Source organism: Aythya fuligula, chromosome 1 (genome assembly GCF_009819795.1).
Source record: "Aythya fuligula isolate bAytFul2 chromosome 1, bAytFul2.pri, whole genome shotgun sequence".
Lineage (NCBI taxonomy): Eukaryota > Metazoa > Chordata > Aves > Anseriformes > Anatidae > Aythya > Aythya fuligula.
The window spans coordinates 492176-511200 of record NC_045559.1 but is presented as its reverse complement, the minus strand read 5'-3'; the positions used below and the strand labels follow the sequence as shown (position 1 = coordinate 511200).

The 19025-nt window shown below is 49.7% G+C and overlaps 1 protein-coding gene across 1 annotated transcript in view; it reads right to left on the bottom strand.

The window, feature by feature from the left end:
* The window catches only part of SHANK3 (SH3 and multiple ankyrin repeat domains 3), a 346038-nt gene that overhangs the window by 68008 nt on the left and 259005 nt on the right, over positions 1–19025 (bottom strand). Inside the window, exons 16-17 of the mRNA XM_032196507.1 lie at positions 14720–14802; positions 1278–1402 (exon numbers count right to left, since the gene is read on the bottom strand). Of these exons, the coding sequence (XP_032052398.1) occupies positions 1278–1402; positions 14720–14802 (208 nt within the window). The remainder of the gene's footprint in view (positions 1–1277; positions 1403–14719; positions 14803–19025) is intronic.

Genomic DNA, 19025 nt, shown 5'->3' with positions numbered 1-19025 from the left:
TTCACTAAGAGATGAAGCAGCTCTGATAGGCAAGGACCGGTCCCTGCAGCGTTATCTCCCTACCTAGGGACAGCGAGCACCAGCACTGGAGCACTCACGTAGTCCCATGGGTGCATCACGGCCATCACCACTGGTCCTGAGCATACGTGTGCTCTGTACAGCACCTAGCAGCACCTCCTGTCCTGCCCCTGCTGTCTGGGCATACGCTAATACAAACAGGAACAGAATAACGATGCAGCCAAGCTGGGCATCAAGTGAGCGCTGCCACTGCTGGAGACCTGTGAGCCACCTTCAGAGCCCTTCCGTGGTTTTCTCCCAAATCTCCCACCCATGCCTCAGGCAGACTGCAGGCCATACTCCACAGAACCTGCCAGGAGGCACCCAGCGTCCTCCCAGCCCACCCCAGCCCCAGCAGGGCCCCCCCAGCCAGAGCCCAGCCCCACGCCCAGGTGGGTTTGGAGACCCCCCAGGAGGAGACCCCCAGTCCCTGGTCCCGGTGCCAGGGCTCCAGCCCCCCCAGCCCAGAAGTGCTGCTGGGGGCCAGGGGGAGCCCCTTGGCTGCAGGCTGCACCCGGGGCCTCCGCTCCTGCCCTGGGCACCACTGGAAAGAGCCTGGCTCCATCTTCATGTGTCTGTATCCACCTCTCCGCACGTACCACACTGTATTCCCCCTCTCTGTAACTTGCTGCTTAACCCATTGGCCATTTTTTAAGTGTGAAATTGCCAATGACTCTAATCCTTGCTTCTCTTTTGTTTTAAACAAACCCAGTCTGCTGTGACCCTAGAGCAGAGTGGAGGCAGGACACAGACTCCAGCAGGACTTTCTCAAGAAAGAAAAAGTGCCATGTGGGAGATAGACAAGAGCAGAGCATTATGTATTTGCTAAATCTAATTCTCCTCTGTAGACCCCAATACTTGTACCACATTGGGCAAAACTGTAATAAATATCAGTACAAAAGAATCCTGGCAGGCCTCCAGAGAGGACATCTAATGAGTCTTTTCTCTGACTTCCATTTTCCCCATAATTTTAGTTAGCAGAAGGGAACCTGTCAGCACGTTTTCTAGCACAGAGAGCATGTATCTGCTTGAATTATTGTACTGAAGAACATTTTTTCATCAAGACATCCAGGCAGCAGACATTTCAATAGCAATTATTACCCAGCTCTCAAAACACCTTACAAAGGAAAATAATTTTGTGCATGATGTTGGCCCTTGTGCTGCAGACGAAGATGCTGCTGGCTGCCATCAGTCACTCTCCCTGCCGCGTCCGGGCTCACCTCAATCAGAAAGTCTCCTGTGCGAAGCCCTGCTCTCCACGCAACGCCTTCCACATCCACTGATTCCAGGTACTGGAGCGCTGGGAAGGCTGGGGTTGGGGTGAACTCCTCAATTGGGGTTTCAGCTACAAAACACAGAGAGAGAGATTGAGACAGTGTGGCTAAGGGTAGGTAGAAGATTGCAGACAGTGTCCAGGAGCCTAAGAAAATCCCCATACATTGGTTTAGAAAGAACACTCATGCAAGGCTCAGCTTGACTTCAGTGCAGGAACCAGAGCAAATGCTACATGGCTGCAGTGTTCATTGGATTGAATCCTGAGATAGCCCCGGAGCCTCCCAGAAATGCGCACCTCCCAGAGCCGTGTATGTTCCCACAAGGTCCTCATTCACCTCCCAGCACCACACACAAAATGCAATCGACATCTACAAGCAGCGCCACGAGGGGTGGAACTTGCTCCTTCTGACTCGTAGCTACACAAGGGATGTTTATGTCTGAGTTAGAAGCTCCAGGACTCCCTCACAGTCAGCAGAGAAGAAGATGTGCCAACCACCTGTGACACTGAAGACGCCAGCCCTAGAGCGGAGCCCCTCGCAGTACGGGACCTACAGGAGCCAAGGTGCTCAGCAGCAGCAGGCCGCCTGCTGATCACACCTGCATTAGGCAGATGAACCACTCAGGTTGAATGGCATTCCTGGCAGGAAAACCTGCTCCTGCCCCCAGTAGGAACACCCTGACAGGGAAGGGACTTCCTCAGGTAGACCCAGGCAGTGCACTTGTACTACCCAGCCTCAGCCCGTCCTGCGTCACTGCCCGCCCGAGGTGAAGGGGTTGTCCACCTTACAGCAGCTGGCGTGATGCGTGCTACCTTGTGTGATGGGAGGAAGGAAAAAGCTTACACTGTCTGTTTATCGTGAGACTGTTGCAGGCTTTCAGAGACACCAGATCCATGAAAGAAATGAAGCAAAAAGGCAACAGCTACTCTTTGGGCACTCTCTGAACCAGAAGTGGCACCAGAGGGGTTGCTGTTCTTGGCACAGGGTCTGTCAGATGTGGCTGTTTCAGGGACCAGTCATGATTCTCCAAGAATTTATTTTCCTCTTCATGTATTGTGAAGAGACTTGTTTAACTATGTGCCTGCTTTTGTGCAGAGGGGATTTGTGTGGAGCGATGCAGGACCACAGCATTAAGTCAGTGAGGTCTGCTTCACCAGGCCTTAGGTGACCAGAAACACCTGAAGGGGACCCTGAAGAATCACAGAATGGCTTGGGTTGGAAGAGACCTCAAAGTCCACCTAGTTCCAACTCCCTGCCACAGGCAGGGACACCTTCCATTAGACCAGGCTGCCCAAAGCCCCATCCAGCCTGGCCTCGAACACCTCCAGGGATGGGGCAGCCACAGCTTCTCTGGGCAGCCTGTGCCTTGCTGCTCTCTGAGCGAATTTCTCCCTAACCTGTAATCTAAATCTCCCCTCTTTCAGTTTAAAACCATCCCCCCTTGTCCTGCCACAATCTGCTCATGTAAAAAGTCACTCTCCACCTTTTCTATAAGCCACCTCTAAGTGGTTTTCCAGGCTGAACATCCCCAGCTCTCCCAGCCTCTCTCCATAGGAGAGGTGCTCCAGCCCTCTGATCAACCTTGTGGCCCTCCTCTGGACCTGCTCTAACAGCCCCACATCCTTCTTGTGCTGGGGGCCCTGGACCTGGATGCAGGACTCCAAGTGGGGTCTCAGAAGGGCAGAGCAGAGAGGGACAATCACCTCTTTCGACCCGCTGAGACCTTTCTAATGACCCTTTCCTCATGGCATGCCATCTCATTACTGGCTTCCATGTGTTACCAGACAGACGGGCTTTCCTAAAAGTCTGCTCCTCAGAGAAGAAAAAGGCAGAAGTAACCTTTCAGAGAAAAGCGCTTCTCAGCACTATGGCACCCAGCCACACATTTGCACAGCCTCCTAGGGAGGATCATTCCCAGTCCTACCTCCACCTAGTGCCAGTCCCAGGACTAGAGTGGGGATTGTGCTTCAGTGAGTTGCACTGCATTGATCTTGGAGCCGTTCTCATCCAGTAGCAGCCTCAAATGTAAAGCTCAAGGTGGGCTACCACATACAGGAGCGCTCAGCAATGTTGTGGGGGATTGCAATCCTGAAACCCTGTATGTCAATGAACCTGCTTTCCCTGTCTGCACAAACAGGAGGTGATGTTCCAGGTCACCTGTCACGCAGAAACAACCACCGACACACTGGGAGTAAGACATGGATGAAAAACCTAGGCACGCTCTGACTGATCTGCACTCTCCTGAACAAAGAGACACACCGGAGGGTCAATGGGTGGGTTTCATTATTCCTTCCCACCTGCAACAGCAGCTTTGCTCAAGGCCAGCTGTCGAGACACATTGTACGGCAGAAGTCCTCTCCTATAACAGCAGCACAGCACTCGTTCTGTCGAGTAGCTCTTGAACGTACTTAAACCACCAGGAGGAGACAGGGTTAACAAGGCGTTTTTTTCTAATGATGCAGCCTATGTCACGCACTAAAAGACATTAATTAGTGCCTGAAACGTCTACATTTTGGCTAGTGACCAATGGCTGGCTGACAGCATGGCACTGCACTTGCCCAGGGTCAGAATAAAAGCCTGATGCACAGCTGCTGGCACTGATGGCATTGGTGCGGATTGTCTCAGTCCAGTGCTCTATACAAGCAGTAAGTTTAAGGCTGGGGTGCACAGGGAGTCCTGTTGTACTTCATGTTGTCTCAAGGATGAGGTTGGTTAATACAGGAGCGTGTGGAGGGGCTTGCAAGCCAGCACCAAGAGCAGCACAAGGGACTCTGGGAGCTTGGCCGATGGCTGACACTGTGGCTCTCTGCAAACGGTGCAATTCTCACACATTCAGGAGAGAAGCGAGAGCTGGCTGTGACAAACGGAATGGTGAGGACACATCCACAGCTGCTCAAACATGAAGCAGCTGACTCAAACATAAGCAGAGCCAAGGAATTCAAAACAGAGACATGCTCCCCAGCCCCTGGCCAGGCAAGCAATTTGGGGGCCTGGTATGTGAGTTGACACTGAAGGTTCCTGCTCAGGACTTTTGGGGGGAGTTTTGGAGCTGTCTTTTTCTCGCATGAATCTTTAGTTCACACTGGATTCACAGTCTCCATTCAGAAGAACCAAAGGTAAAAGAACATTCTTTGCTAGTGAAAGGACAGCCACGTACAGGATGCACTGAAGGGTCTAGGCCAAGAAATCAGACACCAAATGTCTTCTTCAGTGGCTGATGATGCTTGAAAAAAACATTTGCCCCAGACATATGCAACAAGCAAGCCAGAAAAAACAACATTATCTAGTCTGATATCATGCATGACAAGGGCCAGAGCCTTCAGCAATTGCTCCTGTAGATCCACCTCTCACCTCAGCTGATGTTTGCAGAAAGCATGCTTTATTTTTCTGAACAATATAGATAATGAAGTAGTGTATCATCAGCTCTGGACATGTTATCCATCACTCTATTATTAAATCAATGTATTTAAGAGCTGCATCAAAACCCTTATGAAGCAGAAGATTTAATAACAGAGTCAGCGGATGACCTTGTCCTTAGATCTCCTCCGATGTCAGGTCACTCCAGTAAATGTAACCTACATCCTCTTAATTGACAGATGGCCATGCATTTGTGCAAAATGTATAGTCAGTTATTTTATACAGACAGATTATTTCCATCATTTTTCATAATACTTTTAAAAACTTTGTTTACAATTTTACACAAGATTTGTTCTGCTAAATCAGATAGCCATCAGTCAGCACCAGAGCAAGACAAAGTTTGCCTGACAAGATGCTATTTTCTCAGAAATAAACTGAACGATCTGATTATGCTTAGATGTTTTTATTGACTGCATCCCAGCACAGCGTTCCATGACCTTCTTCCTTTGATGGATCCTAGCTTAAACTGGCAAGCAGTAGACAAGTCATCCTACCTATTTTTAAAAATGCCAGCGTAACATTTGATTTCTTCAAATCCTTCAAATCTTCCCCAGTGTTAAACTCAACTTCTTGGATCACTGTTCACCAGCAAGCTCTTTCAATAATCTGAATTTGGAAGAACCACCAGCCTGACCTTGTTGCAGATGGCAGCTGCAAAACAAGGTGCCCATTACCTTTTGTTAAACCCAGGCCCAGAGGAACACAAGATTTAAGTGGAGCAAGACCTTGTGTATTGCCTGAATGTCTGAAAATTAGAAAAGGGGAGACTGAATGTAAAGGGGCTCTCTGAATGTAAAGTAAATTATTTATGTAATGATAACGTGACACACAGTCCCTGCAGAATACCAGCACTGCACTTTGCAAAATGGAGCATCAACATGACATCCCAGTACTGCCCTCTTATACACACATCACAATCAAGACTTGAAAAGGCCGAGTGGAAGTGCTGATCCCTGGGGAGGACAGCATTGTGCAGATGAGAGTTTAAGTGGTTTCCCAGCCCGAAGGAGCCTAACATGCACAAACCACCTATCACAAGAGGCATGAGACAGACCTGTCCCACCAGGCTCACTCCCGCTGTGTTCCCACAAATGTCCAGCACAACCCAGAGGTGCTTGCTGCCCCTGTGCATCCCCAGGTGTACCAGGAGGAAGGAAAGTGAGTGCCCATAGCAAGGCAAAGAGGAGTGGCTTTGGGATTTGGCTCTGTTCCTCCTGTTCCTCTGACCTGCAAGCATCAGCACAGTGAGGGAGCAGGATGGAGGCCCAGAATGGAGGGTGGGAGCATCAAGCTGTGGGCCATGGGGCTGACTAGGGGAGAAACCTTAAATTACAGCTTGGAGTCATTTGAGGGTAGTTCAAGGATGTGGTTTCCTCATTGGCAAACAAAAATATATAGGGAATACAATTAAAATTAACCTAGGAGAAACAGCCTTATAGCCAATTTTGTCACCTGTACTATTGATGTGCTACGTGAGGATGACGGGTAGACCATTTTCTGTGCACTGCAAGTTATATCTGCAGTAACTGCATGCCACTGTACACAATTTTTAAAGTGTCAGTAATGCCTTAAAAAGTCAGTAAACAAGAAAATGCATCCTGAAGTCAGAACTGTATCCTCATGAAAGCAAATACTGGAAGGAGAATTTAATAAAAGAAGAAAAAAGCTGAAAGAAGAAGCGACCAACTCTCATGTTACTGCCTGAAGTCCCAATACTTAATCACAAGGAACAAGAAGCTCTAGAAGGGACAAGAAAATGTGGATTAAACCACCCCTTCTCCATGCAGAGAATGAGAAGATGTGCAAGGGCAACTGCTCCAGGTGTCTCCATCAGCTACATCAGGCAGTAGGCGGAGGAGCTGTGACCTCTGGATGGAGGTACAGTCCAGTACTGGATTTCCCATCTGCCTCAGTACTGCAGCATTAAGGCAATAAAGGGGAAATCTACTCTTCAGCAGTCTGCAACTGTACTTTCTTGTTTCAGATCTTTCTGTTACAGCTGCTTTTAGTTATTCTGTCAAATATATCAATACTGTGCTTATACTTGCTCAGTACTGAATCTGATCTGTACTTTTCTTCAAAAGAGCTGCAAAGGGAGAAAATGCTCCCACAGTAGTCAGTAATTAAAACATAATCACAGAATCATAGAATATCCTGCACTGGCAGGGACCCACGAGGATCATCGAGACCAACTCCTGCCTCCGAACACGGCAACCTAAGAGTTAAACCGTGCATCTAAGAGCTCGAACAGGCTCAGTGCCATGTCCACTTCCCTGGGCAGCCTGTCCCAGTGCCCAAGCACCTCTGGGTGCAGAACCTTTCCCTAACACCCAGCCTGACCCTCCCGTGTCCCAGCTCCATGCTGTTCCCTCTGGTCCTGTCGCCAAAAAGAAGAAACCAGCGCCTGTCCCTTCATCCCCCTTCGTGAGGAAGCTGTAGATTTCCTTCCCTCAGCCTCCTTTTCTCTGGCTGAACAAACTAATGGGCCTCAGCTGCTCCTCATACATCTTGTCCTCTAGTCCTTTTTACATCTTTGTTGCCCTCCTTTGGACACTCTCTAATATTTTTATATCTTTCTTATGTCGTGGAGCCCCAAACTGCATGCAGTACTCAAGGTGAAGCTGCAGCAGTGCTGAGTATAGTGGCACTATTGCTTCTTTTGCCCAGTTAGCTACATCACTTACAGTGCACCCCAGGGCCCTTTTGGCCCTCAGGGCTCACCGTTGACTCACACTGAGTTTGCTGTCAACCCAAACCCCAGATCCCTCTCCAGCCACGTCCCCCAGTCTGTACATACATTCAGGCCTGCATCGCTCTAGGTGTGGAATCCGGCACTTGCTCTTGTTAAATTTCTTACATTTGGTGATTGCCCAGTGCTGCAACCTATCAAGATCTCTCTGTAGGGCCCCTCTACCCTTAAGGGAATTGACAACTCCTACCAAGTTAGTACTGTCCACCAACTTAGTGTGTGCTCAGCTCCTGTGTCCAGGTCATTGATAAAAACACTGAAGAGAACTGACCCTAAAAAGGAGCCCTGGGGAACCCTACCAGTGACTGGCTGCCAGCCTGGTGCAACCCCATTTACTATAACCCTTTGAGCCTGACCCACCAGCCACTTGTTTGCCCATCGTACTGTGTCCAAGTCCAGCTGCACGCTGCATGTTTTGTCCAGAAGGGCCCAACCCTGCCTTTCTTTTTAAGTTGATGGGTACTGGGCACATTGTTTTCTTGTAAGAAACAGAATTAAATGTAATGTTGCTAGAAAGCCCTATGAAGCACCTACAAACCATGCCACATTTAAGACACCTTGGTGGTGGGGATGTCTCCTTCCAAACCACAGCTGAAAGGGGCAGAAGCACCCCTGCAGAATGCTGCTCTGCAAAAAATGAAGTGTGAATGGAAAATTCACTGCTGTGGGAGAAACTCTGACCCTCACTGTCACTCCTCTGCCCTCGAGGCACTCTATCCAGCCCAGAGCCAGGAAAACCCGTGCTCCTCAGGGGCACGGAGATGAAGAGATGCATGAGATCCACAGGCTGCCCATGCCCAGCGGGATGCAGACATCTGAGCACCGTCTGCACAAAATGCACCTTCTGAAACACCTGGGAGTCCGTGCTGGCCTCACACGGGTGACAGCCCGGTGTTTCCCTTCAGCTATCTCTGAGGTTTGGCCATTTCTAGCATCACTTCCCCTTAAACACCAACGAAACCCAGCCGTCCCTCTCAGCACCACCTGTAACTTGCTCAGCCCTCTCATCGCTATACGTCCTGCCATGCAGCTCCTCACATCACATCTGTCAGGACTTCGACCTCCTGTCCTGTCAGCTTCACCTCATCGTCAGCCCAGCCACCAATGGAACAAGGCACCAGAACCGTCCACCACGTTCAGAGCCTGTTGTAGCCGCAGTAACGAAGGAAGAAGTCGCCACATGCTCTGTGCACAACTTGGGAAACCCAACCTCTGGTGTCTCACAACGGCCCAGGCCAAGCCTGAGTGCAGCAACCCAGCCATCCCAAAATTCAGCTTGGAACCAGATCCTCCCAAATACTGCTTCCAGACCAGAGCCTGCAGGAAAGCGTTAGGTCAGAAGTATGTAATATGGGTAACAATTCATCTGTAAGTGCCTACACAGGAAGGAAATAAAATTTAAGGAGGCTCTTTCTATCCTGCTGACAAGGGCAAAACTAAATCAAAAGCTTTGGAATTAAATTGCAGAAATTCTCACTGGTAATGACGCAGAATTTCCTAACAAGGAAGTCTACTGTTCATTGCAAAATCTCATGACTTTAAATCTCAAGAATTATAATTTGTACCAGTCAAGAAATCACCACGTTAATACCAAAGCTTTGTTTGTACAATTTGATCACTGTGGTCATTTCCTGGTCTTAAAAATCTACTGTCATCTGGGCTGCCGTGCACCAGAGGCTCGACCCTCAGCTGCACCCCGAAGAGTCAGGAGAAGTCCTGAAAGACACAGGTCACCAGGGAGCTCAGCAGGAGCTCAGAGAACCCCTCGATGCCATGGATCTTGGGCGAAGGCCCTGCAGCACCCAAACCCAGCGGGCAGCGCTGCAGGAGCACAAGGCACCTTGTCCCCACAGGGCTGCTTTGCCCCTGCCGCATTGCTGCTGCCAGGAGGATGGCACTGATGCCACAGGGGCACCCGAGTAAAACTGATGCCCCAGTTCCTTGGCACCTGCCATGGCCAGAGGAGTGCCCAGACCTGTGAGCTGTCACTGCCCTGAGCTGCTCGTCTTTGCTAGGAGCTGCTCCCAAGGACCTGATGCAGTAAACCCCAGCCCTGACTTTGACTCTTGCAGCATTGCAGTCGATCTCATTTCAAGATGAAGGCTTCACATTTACAGAGTGAAAAAAGAAAAAGGATTCTAAATTGTATTTACTGCAGGATATCTTAGCCACTTGGTACTTCTCACCCCAAATCCTGAAGGCATGTCCCAGAATATTGGAGCTGGTCAGTGGATAACGAGCACCTACAGAGTAAATGTATTTGGAGGCAGGAAGAGGAGGGGTGCCACAGAGGTTAATTAAAATCAGCTCCCGAGTTTTAAAGTTTCTAAGGCTAGTATAAAAGATGGGTCAAAAGCAGCATTTACCATACCTAGATTCTACTGAGCTTTGTTTCTACACTTCCATTGGATCTCCATAATGATGATACCACCCTTAACAATACAGATGACAGACTTGGTGTTTGGAGTGCTTTAAATACATCTTCCAGTCCTACTTTGTTATCATCCTGAGGGTCACAAAGTGTCAAAGCACTCCTCTGCATAAAGGCCACATTCTGAAAACCATACATAAGCTCTTCTAGTTCCATTAAATATTATGATACCAGTATTGTCCCAAAACTTGCTGCAGGGCTTTAGGCCAGCTTCTCCTCTGCCTGCTAGACCAACAGTGAGATCCTCAAGCTCTGACCATGCTTCCTGGACCATGCCCCGTCCTTGTGCCCCAGGGCTGTGCAGAGCAGGAGCTGTGACTCTCATGGACCTTCATAAGGCCACGAGACCCAGCACCAAGCAATTCACAGCACTGACACTCAACTTGTAGAGGCTTCTGTTGCTGAATGTCAGGTCTTCACACAAAATGTTGGACAGGAAAAGAAACTAAAACTCCCTCAAATGCCCGACGGATTGCTACAGATTGAAGCAACTACAAAGCTTGGATCCGGGTGGCTGGATCACTGAATTCACCCAAGGCGATTTGTCTCAGTTACTGCAGTAACATCAATTCTGGCTGTTCTTTACACAAAGGGATGCAAACAAACATCTTTTGCTGAGTATCAAACTTTAACCCTTCCTGCAGAGAAAACCTGGCAAAAGACAAGTGGGAGTTGGTGAAGCACACACGTCCTAAAATGCCATCTGTGCAGAGACCCTCCCTGACCTGGCCTTGAGCTCTCCGAGCACCTTGCAACTGTGTCTTGACTGTGGAACCGGGCCAGCCCTGGGCATTTGTAGGACTGCAGAAGGAATGCTGGCTTGCTGTGCCCAAGCTCACATGATGACCAGGAACAGGCAAAGAGACATTTGTGATAGCTGCACAAGCTTCCAAGTACAAGACTGGAGCTGTGTGGTCACACTGCCCAATTTTCCCGTGATGCTAAACATCATCCAGTGTTCATGGGGAGTGTTCCAGAGGAGGCTGGAGACAATACTGGTCCCCAGGCGGTTCTGCTGTGTCCCAGCAAGGAAGGATTGGGCTGGGTTACAAACTGAGCCTTTCCTGTCTGCCTCAGCTGGCATCTCACTACTGGCACTGGGTTACCTGGCAGCCCCTGCATCTACGGGACGCTGCTGCCATGCATGTGATGCCAGTCCCACGCTTGGGCTGTCTGAGACCATTCGTGGAGCAAGGGACCCAGTCTCCAAAGCACAGCCACACTCGTGCATTGCTGTGCCCAAGCTTATCAGCTCTGACAGCTCTGTGTGACTTGCTGATTAAGTTGTCCCCCAGTGGGATTTCTGCAATATGTCCCACCGGACCTGGCAGTCACCCCTGGGAATTGCCCAAGCCACACAGAAGCCAGAGGCAGGTTTGGAGCTGAGCAGGAGGTGAGCACGCCACATGGGTTTGGCAAGCTCTCCATAACAGTCCGGCTCAAATGCGTGGACAGACACTGAACGTGGAGGTGGAGGTAGTGCTGTGTCGTGTACAGGAGTGGAGAGGCTGCAGATGGCAGCAGCGGGGACATGGGTCTGTGTGAAAGCAGGGAGCCCAGGGAGGGAGGGCACAGATACAAAGCTTGCTCCAAGGAGCAGCGAGAGCTGGGCAGACCTGGAAAGCGGGTCTGCGTCCTGCCATCAATACAGGTACTCTTGGTAGAGCAGGTAAGTGCTTGCTTGATTGGAAACCTGGCAAAAACAAACAAACAAACAAACAAACAAAAAAACCCACAAAGATTTGCAACATTTTGGAAAGAAGCAGGAGCAAAACAAGCCCTGCACTAGGTTGGTACGACATCTTCTCGCCAGCAGCATACAGGATCAGCTGCTTCAGGAGATACACATATCACAGGAAGCAACAATCTTGGGAGACTTCTTGAATAACATGCCCTGCCTGGGGACTTCTCCCCAAATTAAAGAGACAAACGGAAGCTGATGCCATGGAGCAAGGACTTTGGGCCATTCCAATCTCTCTCTTTCTTTTTTTTTTTTTCTTTTTCCCCCAAACACAATTCACATTACAGGCAATATCGTTGCTGTTCATTAAATTATCTCCTCCTTACTTAGCAAATGGCTGAGTCAGGGACTGTGTCCCCCTCCACCACTTTCACAGAACCCACAGTAACCAGACACCAAATGAGTTTGAACTGGCACAGTCAGCACTCCTCGCTGAGGGAACAGGTAGCATGGATTTGGTGAGACCATGTGTGAGGTGTGGTCACTGCATCAGCTGTAACAACCACTGCTTACAAGGATGGCCCCCGGGAAGTATGTAAGAATACTTTATGAATCATACTACTACAGGGATAGTGCCTGATCTGTGGTCATGCTAGGCAGAAAGACAGAGGTTGCTGGAAGAACCTTCTATGTATGCATAGAAGAGTGACTGAGTTCAGGATATTATATGCCTAGAAATATCATCTCTCAGCATTTCATCATGAAAACGTTTCATCTCGTACCTGTGCTCAGCACAGGTCTATCACCTGTGTACGTGAAAGGCAGGGCTGGTCTCTGGGCTGGGAAATGCAGCAGTAAATCCAGCTGCTCACCACTCTCCTTCAGGGTGCTGAGTGAGGGTGCTGCCTCACTGCTGCCCCTTGCTCCATCCACACGACTCCCCGAGACAACAGCTGCTTGCAAACCCCGCATCAGAAAGCTGCACTTCACCTCCTGCAGGGATCCAGGAATAACCTCTGCCCAAATGCCCCACTGGTTTGACTGGGACCTGGCCTCCCCCAGCTGCTGGAGGCAGAGGGAGATGGGCTGGGCTGGGGAGGGCTGGCTCCCCCTGCCTGGGATGCAGCCAGTGGGGCAGTGCCACACGGATGGGCAAACCCAGCTTGGAAGGAAGCAGCACGACTGCTGGAAGCTGTGCAGGATTCTCACACCCTCTGCAGCATGAAGTGCAGCTTCCTTTGAGGATCATCCAGCTGTGTCTCACTTAACCAGCTCCTTCCCTCTGCAGGGACTTTGCTGACTCTGCTCCCTGCCATTCCCGGGCTCCTTCTCCAGATCACCCCAAGAGACCTGAAGCACTTCGCAGTCTAAATGGAGCGTGAGCGGTGCTGCCAGGTGGGGCCAGGACAGAAGATCCCAATGCTGTTTCCAGCGTAAAGCCCCAAGCAGCAGGAAGCACGAGGCTGGGAAATAAGGGGGTGACAGAGCTGCCACAAGCCCCTCTCCGCCAGGAGGGTGCTGCTCCCCGGGGGGATCTGCAGACCCACCGGCACCCCTGCCCCAGGCGGCAGCACCAGAGACCACGACCGCCCCGTGGGGGCTTCCGAGACGCGGCCCCTGCAGCCCTGCCCAGAGCCCCTGCAGAGCTGCGAATGCCTGAACCAGACCCAGGTCCCGCACAGCCTCACGCCCACTGCCCAACCCGCTCCAAGTCCGCTCCCTCAGCCTTGGCAGACAAAGGAAAATACAGAGCTTGCAGATGTTAGGAGGGCAAACGCAAAAAAAAATGGAAATAGGGCACAATTTATCCCATTTTGTCCTAACATGACAGCTGCAAGTCTGATCCGGCAAAAAAACGGATGCCATTTTGAGCCCTGAAGTTTCACTCCACATTACACAGACTGATATGAGCAGTACATGGACAGACACATATGTCACATACTTAGGGAAGGGGAGAGACAGGGAAGGAGAGAGACAGCGACCATATTCTGACTGGAACACAAACACACCCCCCGGCACACCGAGCCCCTCCGAGACACGGACAGAACAAAGGCAATTCAGGAATCCTGACAGAAAATCACACCCAAGATTTAAGCCCAAACCACAACGATCTCCATGCACACGGAAGTACAGGAAAGGTGCAGCTCTACCAAAGGAGCCGGCAGCCACTCATTTAAGCTTTCCCTCCCGCATCCTGCACCCTACATGCAGGGGAGGGACGGCAGCCTGTGCCGCTATGCCTCTGCTGTATTTCTATGCTGACAGCAGCTGCATTTCAGAGACCCCCAGCCTCTGCCGTGCCTTCAGCCTGGAAATGCAGGCGAGAGCAGCCCCAGCCTGCGGGGGACCTGCCCCCCATCGCAGGGGCTGAAGCCCATTCCTGTGTGAATATGAGCACATTCATTAGCAGTCCTCAAGGGACTCTTTTTGTAGCAAAAAGATCAGTTCCTTGAAACAGGAGCCACAGAAACAACCGGGTCCAACGTGCCGGTTGCCAGTGCTCAGGTATTGCAGGGCTGTGCAGGTGAAGCGTGCCCCAGGCACCAGCAGAGGCTGGCTGGCAGCACAGGTCCGAGGCAGAGCTTCCACCAGCCTGCCCTCGTGCTGGGGCTGAGCCCCAACACAGCCAGGGCCCCCAGGAGGACCCCAACTGTACACACTCAAAGAACAGTGAAAAACTTCAAGCACTTAAAAAAAAAAAAAATAAAAATGCCATGGAGGACACCGGCCCTGCCCCATGGGGCTTACACCTGTACCTGGAACGGCAGATGCACTTCATACACCCAGTAAATAGGCAGAAGTGAAAACTCCTACAAATTCAAGGCTACAAATACCAGCATCTGTACCAGAAAAACACCCCAGAACGTTCAAGAGATGCACATTTACCATGAATGGCATTTTCTGTACAATGCACGTACCCAGAAATAGACTGCACTCACACTGCCTAGCTGTCAGAGAAGGAGAAAAGAGATTCCCTTAGGAGACCCTGATGCACAGGGGCTCGAGGGCTGCTCCATGCAGCCAGGGAAGCAGGGTCCGGAGCACTAACCGAGGTGACGAGACGGAGCTCTCCCCCAACCCCAGGACCAAGTGAAAGAAGCAGCCCTTACCTTTGGCCCCTCGCAACACAAACCCGAATCCCTCATGCTCCCTCTTCTGCAGCACGGCCGTCTTCTCCTCAATGATGTAGTCACTGGGCAGGAAAGAGCACAAGAGAATGATGCTAGGGTTAGATTTCAGCACCATGCTGCCAGGCGGAGGTGGCCTTTGTGCCTGTGACAAGGAGACCTCTTCTCATCGACTGTTTCATCTCAGCAAGGAGCTGGGAACACTCTGCTTCCCTCCCTCCCTTGCCCAAAGTCAGAACAAAAAGACGAAAGCTACTTTCCCTCAATAGGTAGGTGGAGGGAAGCCCTGGCTGCCTGGATCACCCTTCTGCCCACCGGTCCCCTTCTCAGTCACCTGCATACGCATGCAGGGAGCTTACTGATCCCACTTTGGGCTTCCCTTTAAATGATGCCCTTAACATATAACTGAAGAGTGGAGCGCCTGAGCAGAGGAGGTGCGGGGGGAGGCAGCCATCCATCCATCAGGGAAGATGCTCTGAGACTTTCCAGTTGCCTCTCGTATGAAAAAATTAGATGCCTGACAAAAGGAAAGGTGCCTCTTTGGTAAGTTTCCTGGGAGAGAGAGCAGCAGAGTTTATATCCTCATCCCGATGCTCTGATCTTCTCTTAAAATCCCCCCCCTCGTTGCTAAGTAACCGTCTGTCATTAGAAGAGGGGGGATGCATTTCATTGTCCTATTTTAACAAAGCCGCTCTTCCCTGCCCTCAACAGCAGCTAGACGAGAAGAACGGAAAAAAATCCGGTGCTGGAGAGAGAGGAATGGACGCGTGGCTCCGAGCAGCCCCCGGGTGCTGGCGGCCCTTCCAACCAAAATCGTCCACAGGCTCCAGGAGAGGCGGGGGGGCACGGGGAGAGGGCTTCTCTCCGCAAACGGGAGCTGAAATGCAGCCCTGCAAATCCCTCCCAGCAGAGCCGCATGTCTGACATCAGAGTGGAATTAATCAGGGACCTCGGTCCTGCTCGGCAGCACGGCAGGACGCGTTACGCACCGCGCCACAGCCCGGGCAGGCAGAGGGGGACGGACGGCGTGCGGCGGCCCCCTGACCACACGCGTGGGTGCCAGACCCTGACCCACAGGCAGGGCACGGAGCGGGCACGGAGCGGGCACACTGCGGCACGCAGACCCACCAGCCCCACGGCCGCCCCCTGCCCCGTGTGTGCCGCAGGGAAGCGGCTGCGCCACGCCGGGAACACGCGTCCACGCCAGGGGTGCGGGAGCCACGCTTTGGGGTGAAAGAGGGGCTGCGGGTGCTGCTGCACGGGCCTGGCTGGCGGCCCCGTTCTGTGCAGGCTCCAGCAGCCAGCGACGCCCCCAGACCGGGTGCTCTGCACCCTGTCCATCTGCAGCCCCACCTGACGGCGATGCCTCTGTGAGAATTGCCATCCGTTTTTTGGTAGTTTTAGGGCTCTGCCGTTAACATCACAATAGTATCTGGCTCTCCTATCACAGGTGGGCAGATTCCTTTGTTTTCCAAGACCAAGGGAAAGCGATCACAGAAGTGAATACATGCCAGGGCCACAGGTACCAAGGCACTCTGGAAGACTCGGAAGAGATGCTGTCCGACACAGAACTCAAGCCTAAACTCCTTGGACTTCCCTGGTATTTCACTGTGTGCTATAATGTTATAATTTTGGACATCCTTTGGCATTACACATTAAAAAAAAAAAAAAAAAAGGTATCTATAAACCCATCACTTTGTGCAACAAAGTACCTAGGTGTGGACAAAATTCAACAAAACTATGTGAACTGCTTTAAAGGAGGTGGCTGCTGTCACACAGTCATCCATTTATGTCACATTTTCAACACATTGCCTGTCTTTCAAAAGCAGAGCTGGGTATGCATATGCTCCTTGACACGTGTAAAACTCTCCCTTCTACAACAAAATCCTCTCTTCCAAGCCTAGCATGTTCTACTGGAAACAGATTCATACACAACGCCCAGAAGAGGCCATTACAGGAGAATGATTCTCCTGTCCACCTAAGGGCAGCCAGACAACCTCGAACCATGATTCCTGTATCAAGCCTTTACCTTCTCCTTGAGCCATGGCTTACTGTCTAGGAACAGAGCTAGACCTAAGACATTTCACATCCAGAGGAATATCCCCCCTTTTCCATCAAGCCCGTGTAGATGCCCTGTGTGAGATCTTAACCCTAAACCATGAGAAATTCTGCCACCTCTACAAGCGTGCGTTTGTGCAGGTGTATGTGCAGGGGAAGGAGAGAGAGGGAAAGGCACACAAACGTTCTGTACAGAATTGTGGTTTTAATTTTAGCTAGTGGTGGGCCAAGTGCCCAACTAGTCCTGCTGTGATTGCTTTATCAATGAAAAGGTAAGGAATCCATGATAAAATTCTGTACCTAATTCTTCCATAGGACCTCTGTGGTTGTTTTATCCAGATGACAAAATAAAGAAATTCTTGAAAAAAACACTTGTATCCTGTATAAGTACAGTTTATGCAGCCTCCAACAATCCTCACCTACCAAGACTTCCTCTAATAATGTACACCTTTAAATAAGCTCAGCCCACTGCTGCTTTACCAAAAGTTACTTTGCAAAAATATTTCATTCTTTCAACCACCTCTGAATTAAACCTCCACCTGCAAATAAACTGGCGAGAAGTATCTTAATTTAAAATCTAAACTTGTCAGAAACAACAGGAAAACTCCCCAACATGCTTCTTTCTGTCTCTGGATACTCCAGCAGTATGCATGTAGAGCCACCTGTGGGTTTTTTGGAAATGCTGGACATTTACTTGTTTTAGCACACTCCCCTCCTCTATGTCTTCCACAGAGGGGTTCATAACCGATTACAGTAAAATCCAGTGGACACCTTCATTTTTTGATACAGCCACACTAAATAGTTCTATAGATAGATCTATATAAAAAGTGAAATAAAAACCCACTAAATTTTTGTGAACTAGAATCATGGGGGAGTAGAAAGTCACCTGAGATGCCACTGATTGACACTGCTAGAGCTCTGAGAGCTGGAAAAAGAAGCAAAAACCAGCCTGGAGAAGGAGGTGAAGCAGTGCAATCAAAGATCTGTGATAGTGTCATACCAAAAAAGTAACCTGAATTACTCATTTCTTTATTTTTGTCTAAATAAAAATAGGAACTTTCAAAAAAATGTAGTGAGGAGTTATTTGAATTTTAAAATATTTGAGAAAGATTAAGCAAAATAGTGATTTAATACTCTTGGGACATAAATGTTAATCAAGTTATGATACCTTATGGAAAACAGCCCCTCAGGTTCACTGCCAGATTACTGTGCCCTACATGTAGCTGGTCAATGAGTAAGCAGATGAGCTAGTGTAACGGCACAGAGGCATCAGAGCACGGCCCTTCAGAGCTGCTGCTTGAGACGACACAAAGCCTGATGGGTTGCCTCGCTCCCGCAATGCTGGGGTTGGGTATCAGACCTCCTTCTGCTGGTTTACCTTTTACTGAAACCACATTACAGACAGTTAATGCACTTGACCGGGGCTAATTATTTTAGTAAATTTGTGACTGTTTAGAGAGACAAACCCAATAGATCAAATGAACAATTACGAAAAAATAGCAAGGTTATGACTGGACTAAATAGCTACAATTAACTCCGGTCATCCTGGTAACACTGTGATGGCAAAGATGAGCTCTGACCTAAGTGGAAAAAACAGCAATTGGAGGAATTCAATGGTTTTTTTTTCTCCATTATCTGGGCTGGCTGAAGTTCTCTGAAAGTGCCTGGGGAGCTGGTGGAAAACATCTGAGAGCTGTGATGGATTGTTCTGAGAACCTGCATGGGATGCATGACACTCCAGAAGATCTGAAGAAGGCATCACGCGCATCTTTAAAAACAGGCAATAGAAAGATCAAAGGAAGTATAAATTGAAGTAACTCATCTTTAATTCCCAGGAAAACTCTCTAACAAACAACACAACAGTTTAATAAAACATCTAGAAGAATAGAAGGTGATAAATCCCAGGTGCATGGATTTGAAAGAACAAATCGTGCTAAACTGACCTAATTTCTGTTTGAACATACTAGGTCTCATGAACATGGGAAAGGCAGTTCTATGATATATATCTTGATGCCAGTTAAACACTTTGAATGCTCTCACAAGACATTCTCACAAAAAGCAAGGGGAACATAAACTGCTGCACAGTGAGTAAATAGCTGGTTTCACATTTTTCACTGTTGAACTGGATGGAAATATGAAGTGGGATTTAAAAGTGGGTCTGTCTTGGGACAATCTCAATGCCTTCATCAATGACTAGGATGTAATAGAGAGCAAACTTAAACTTGCAGAG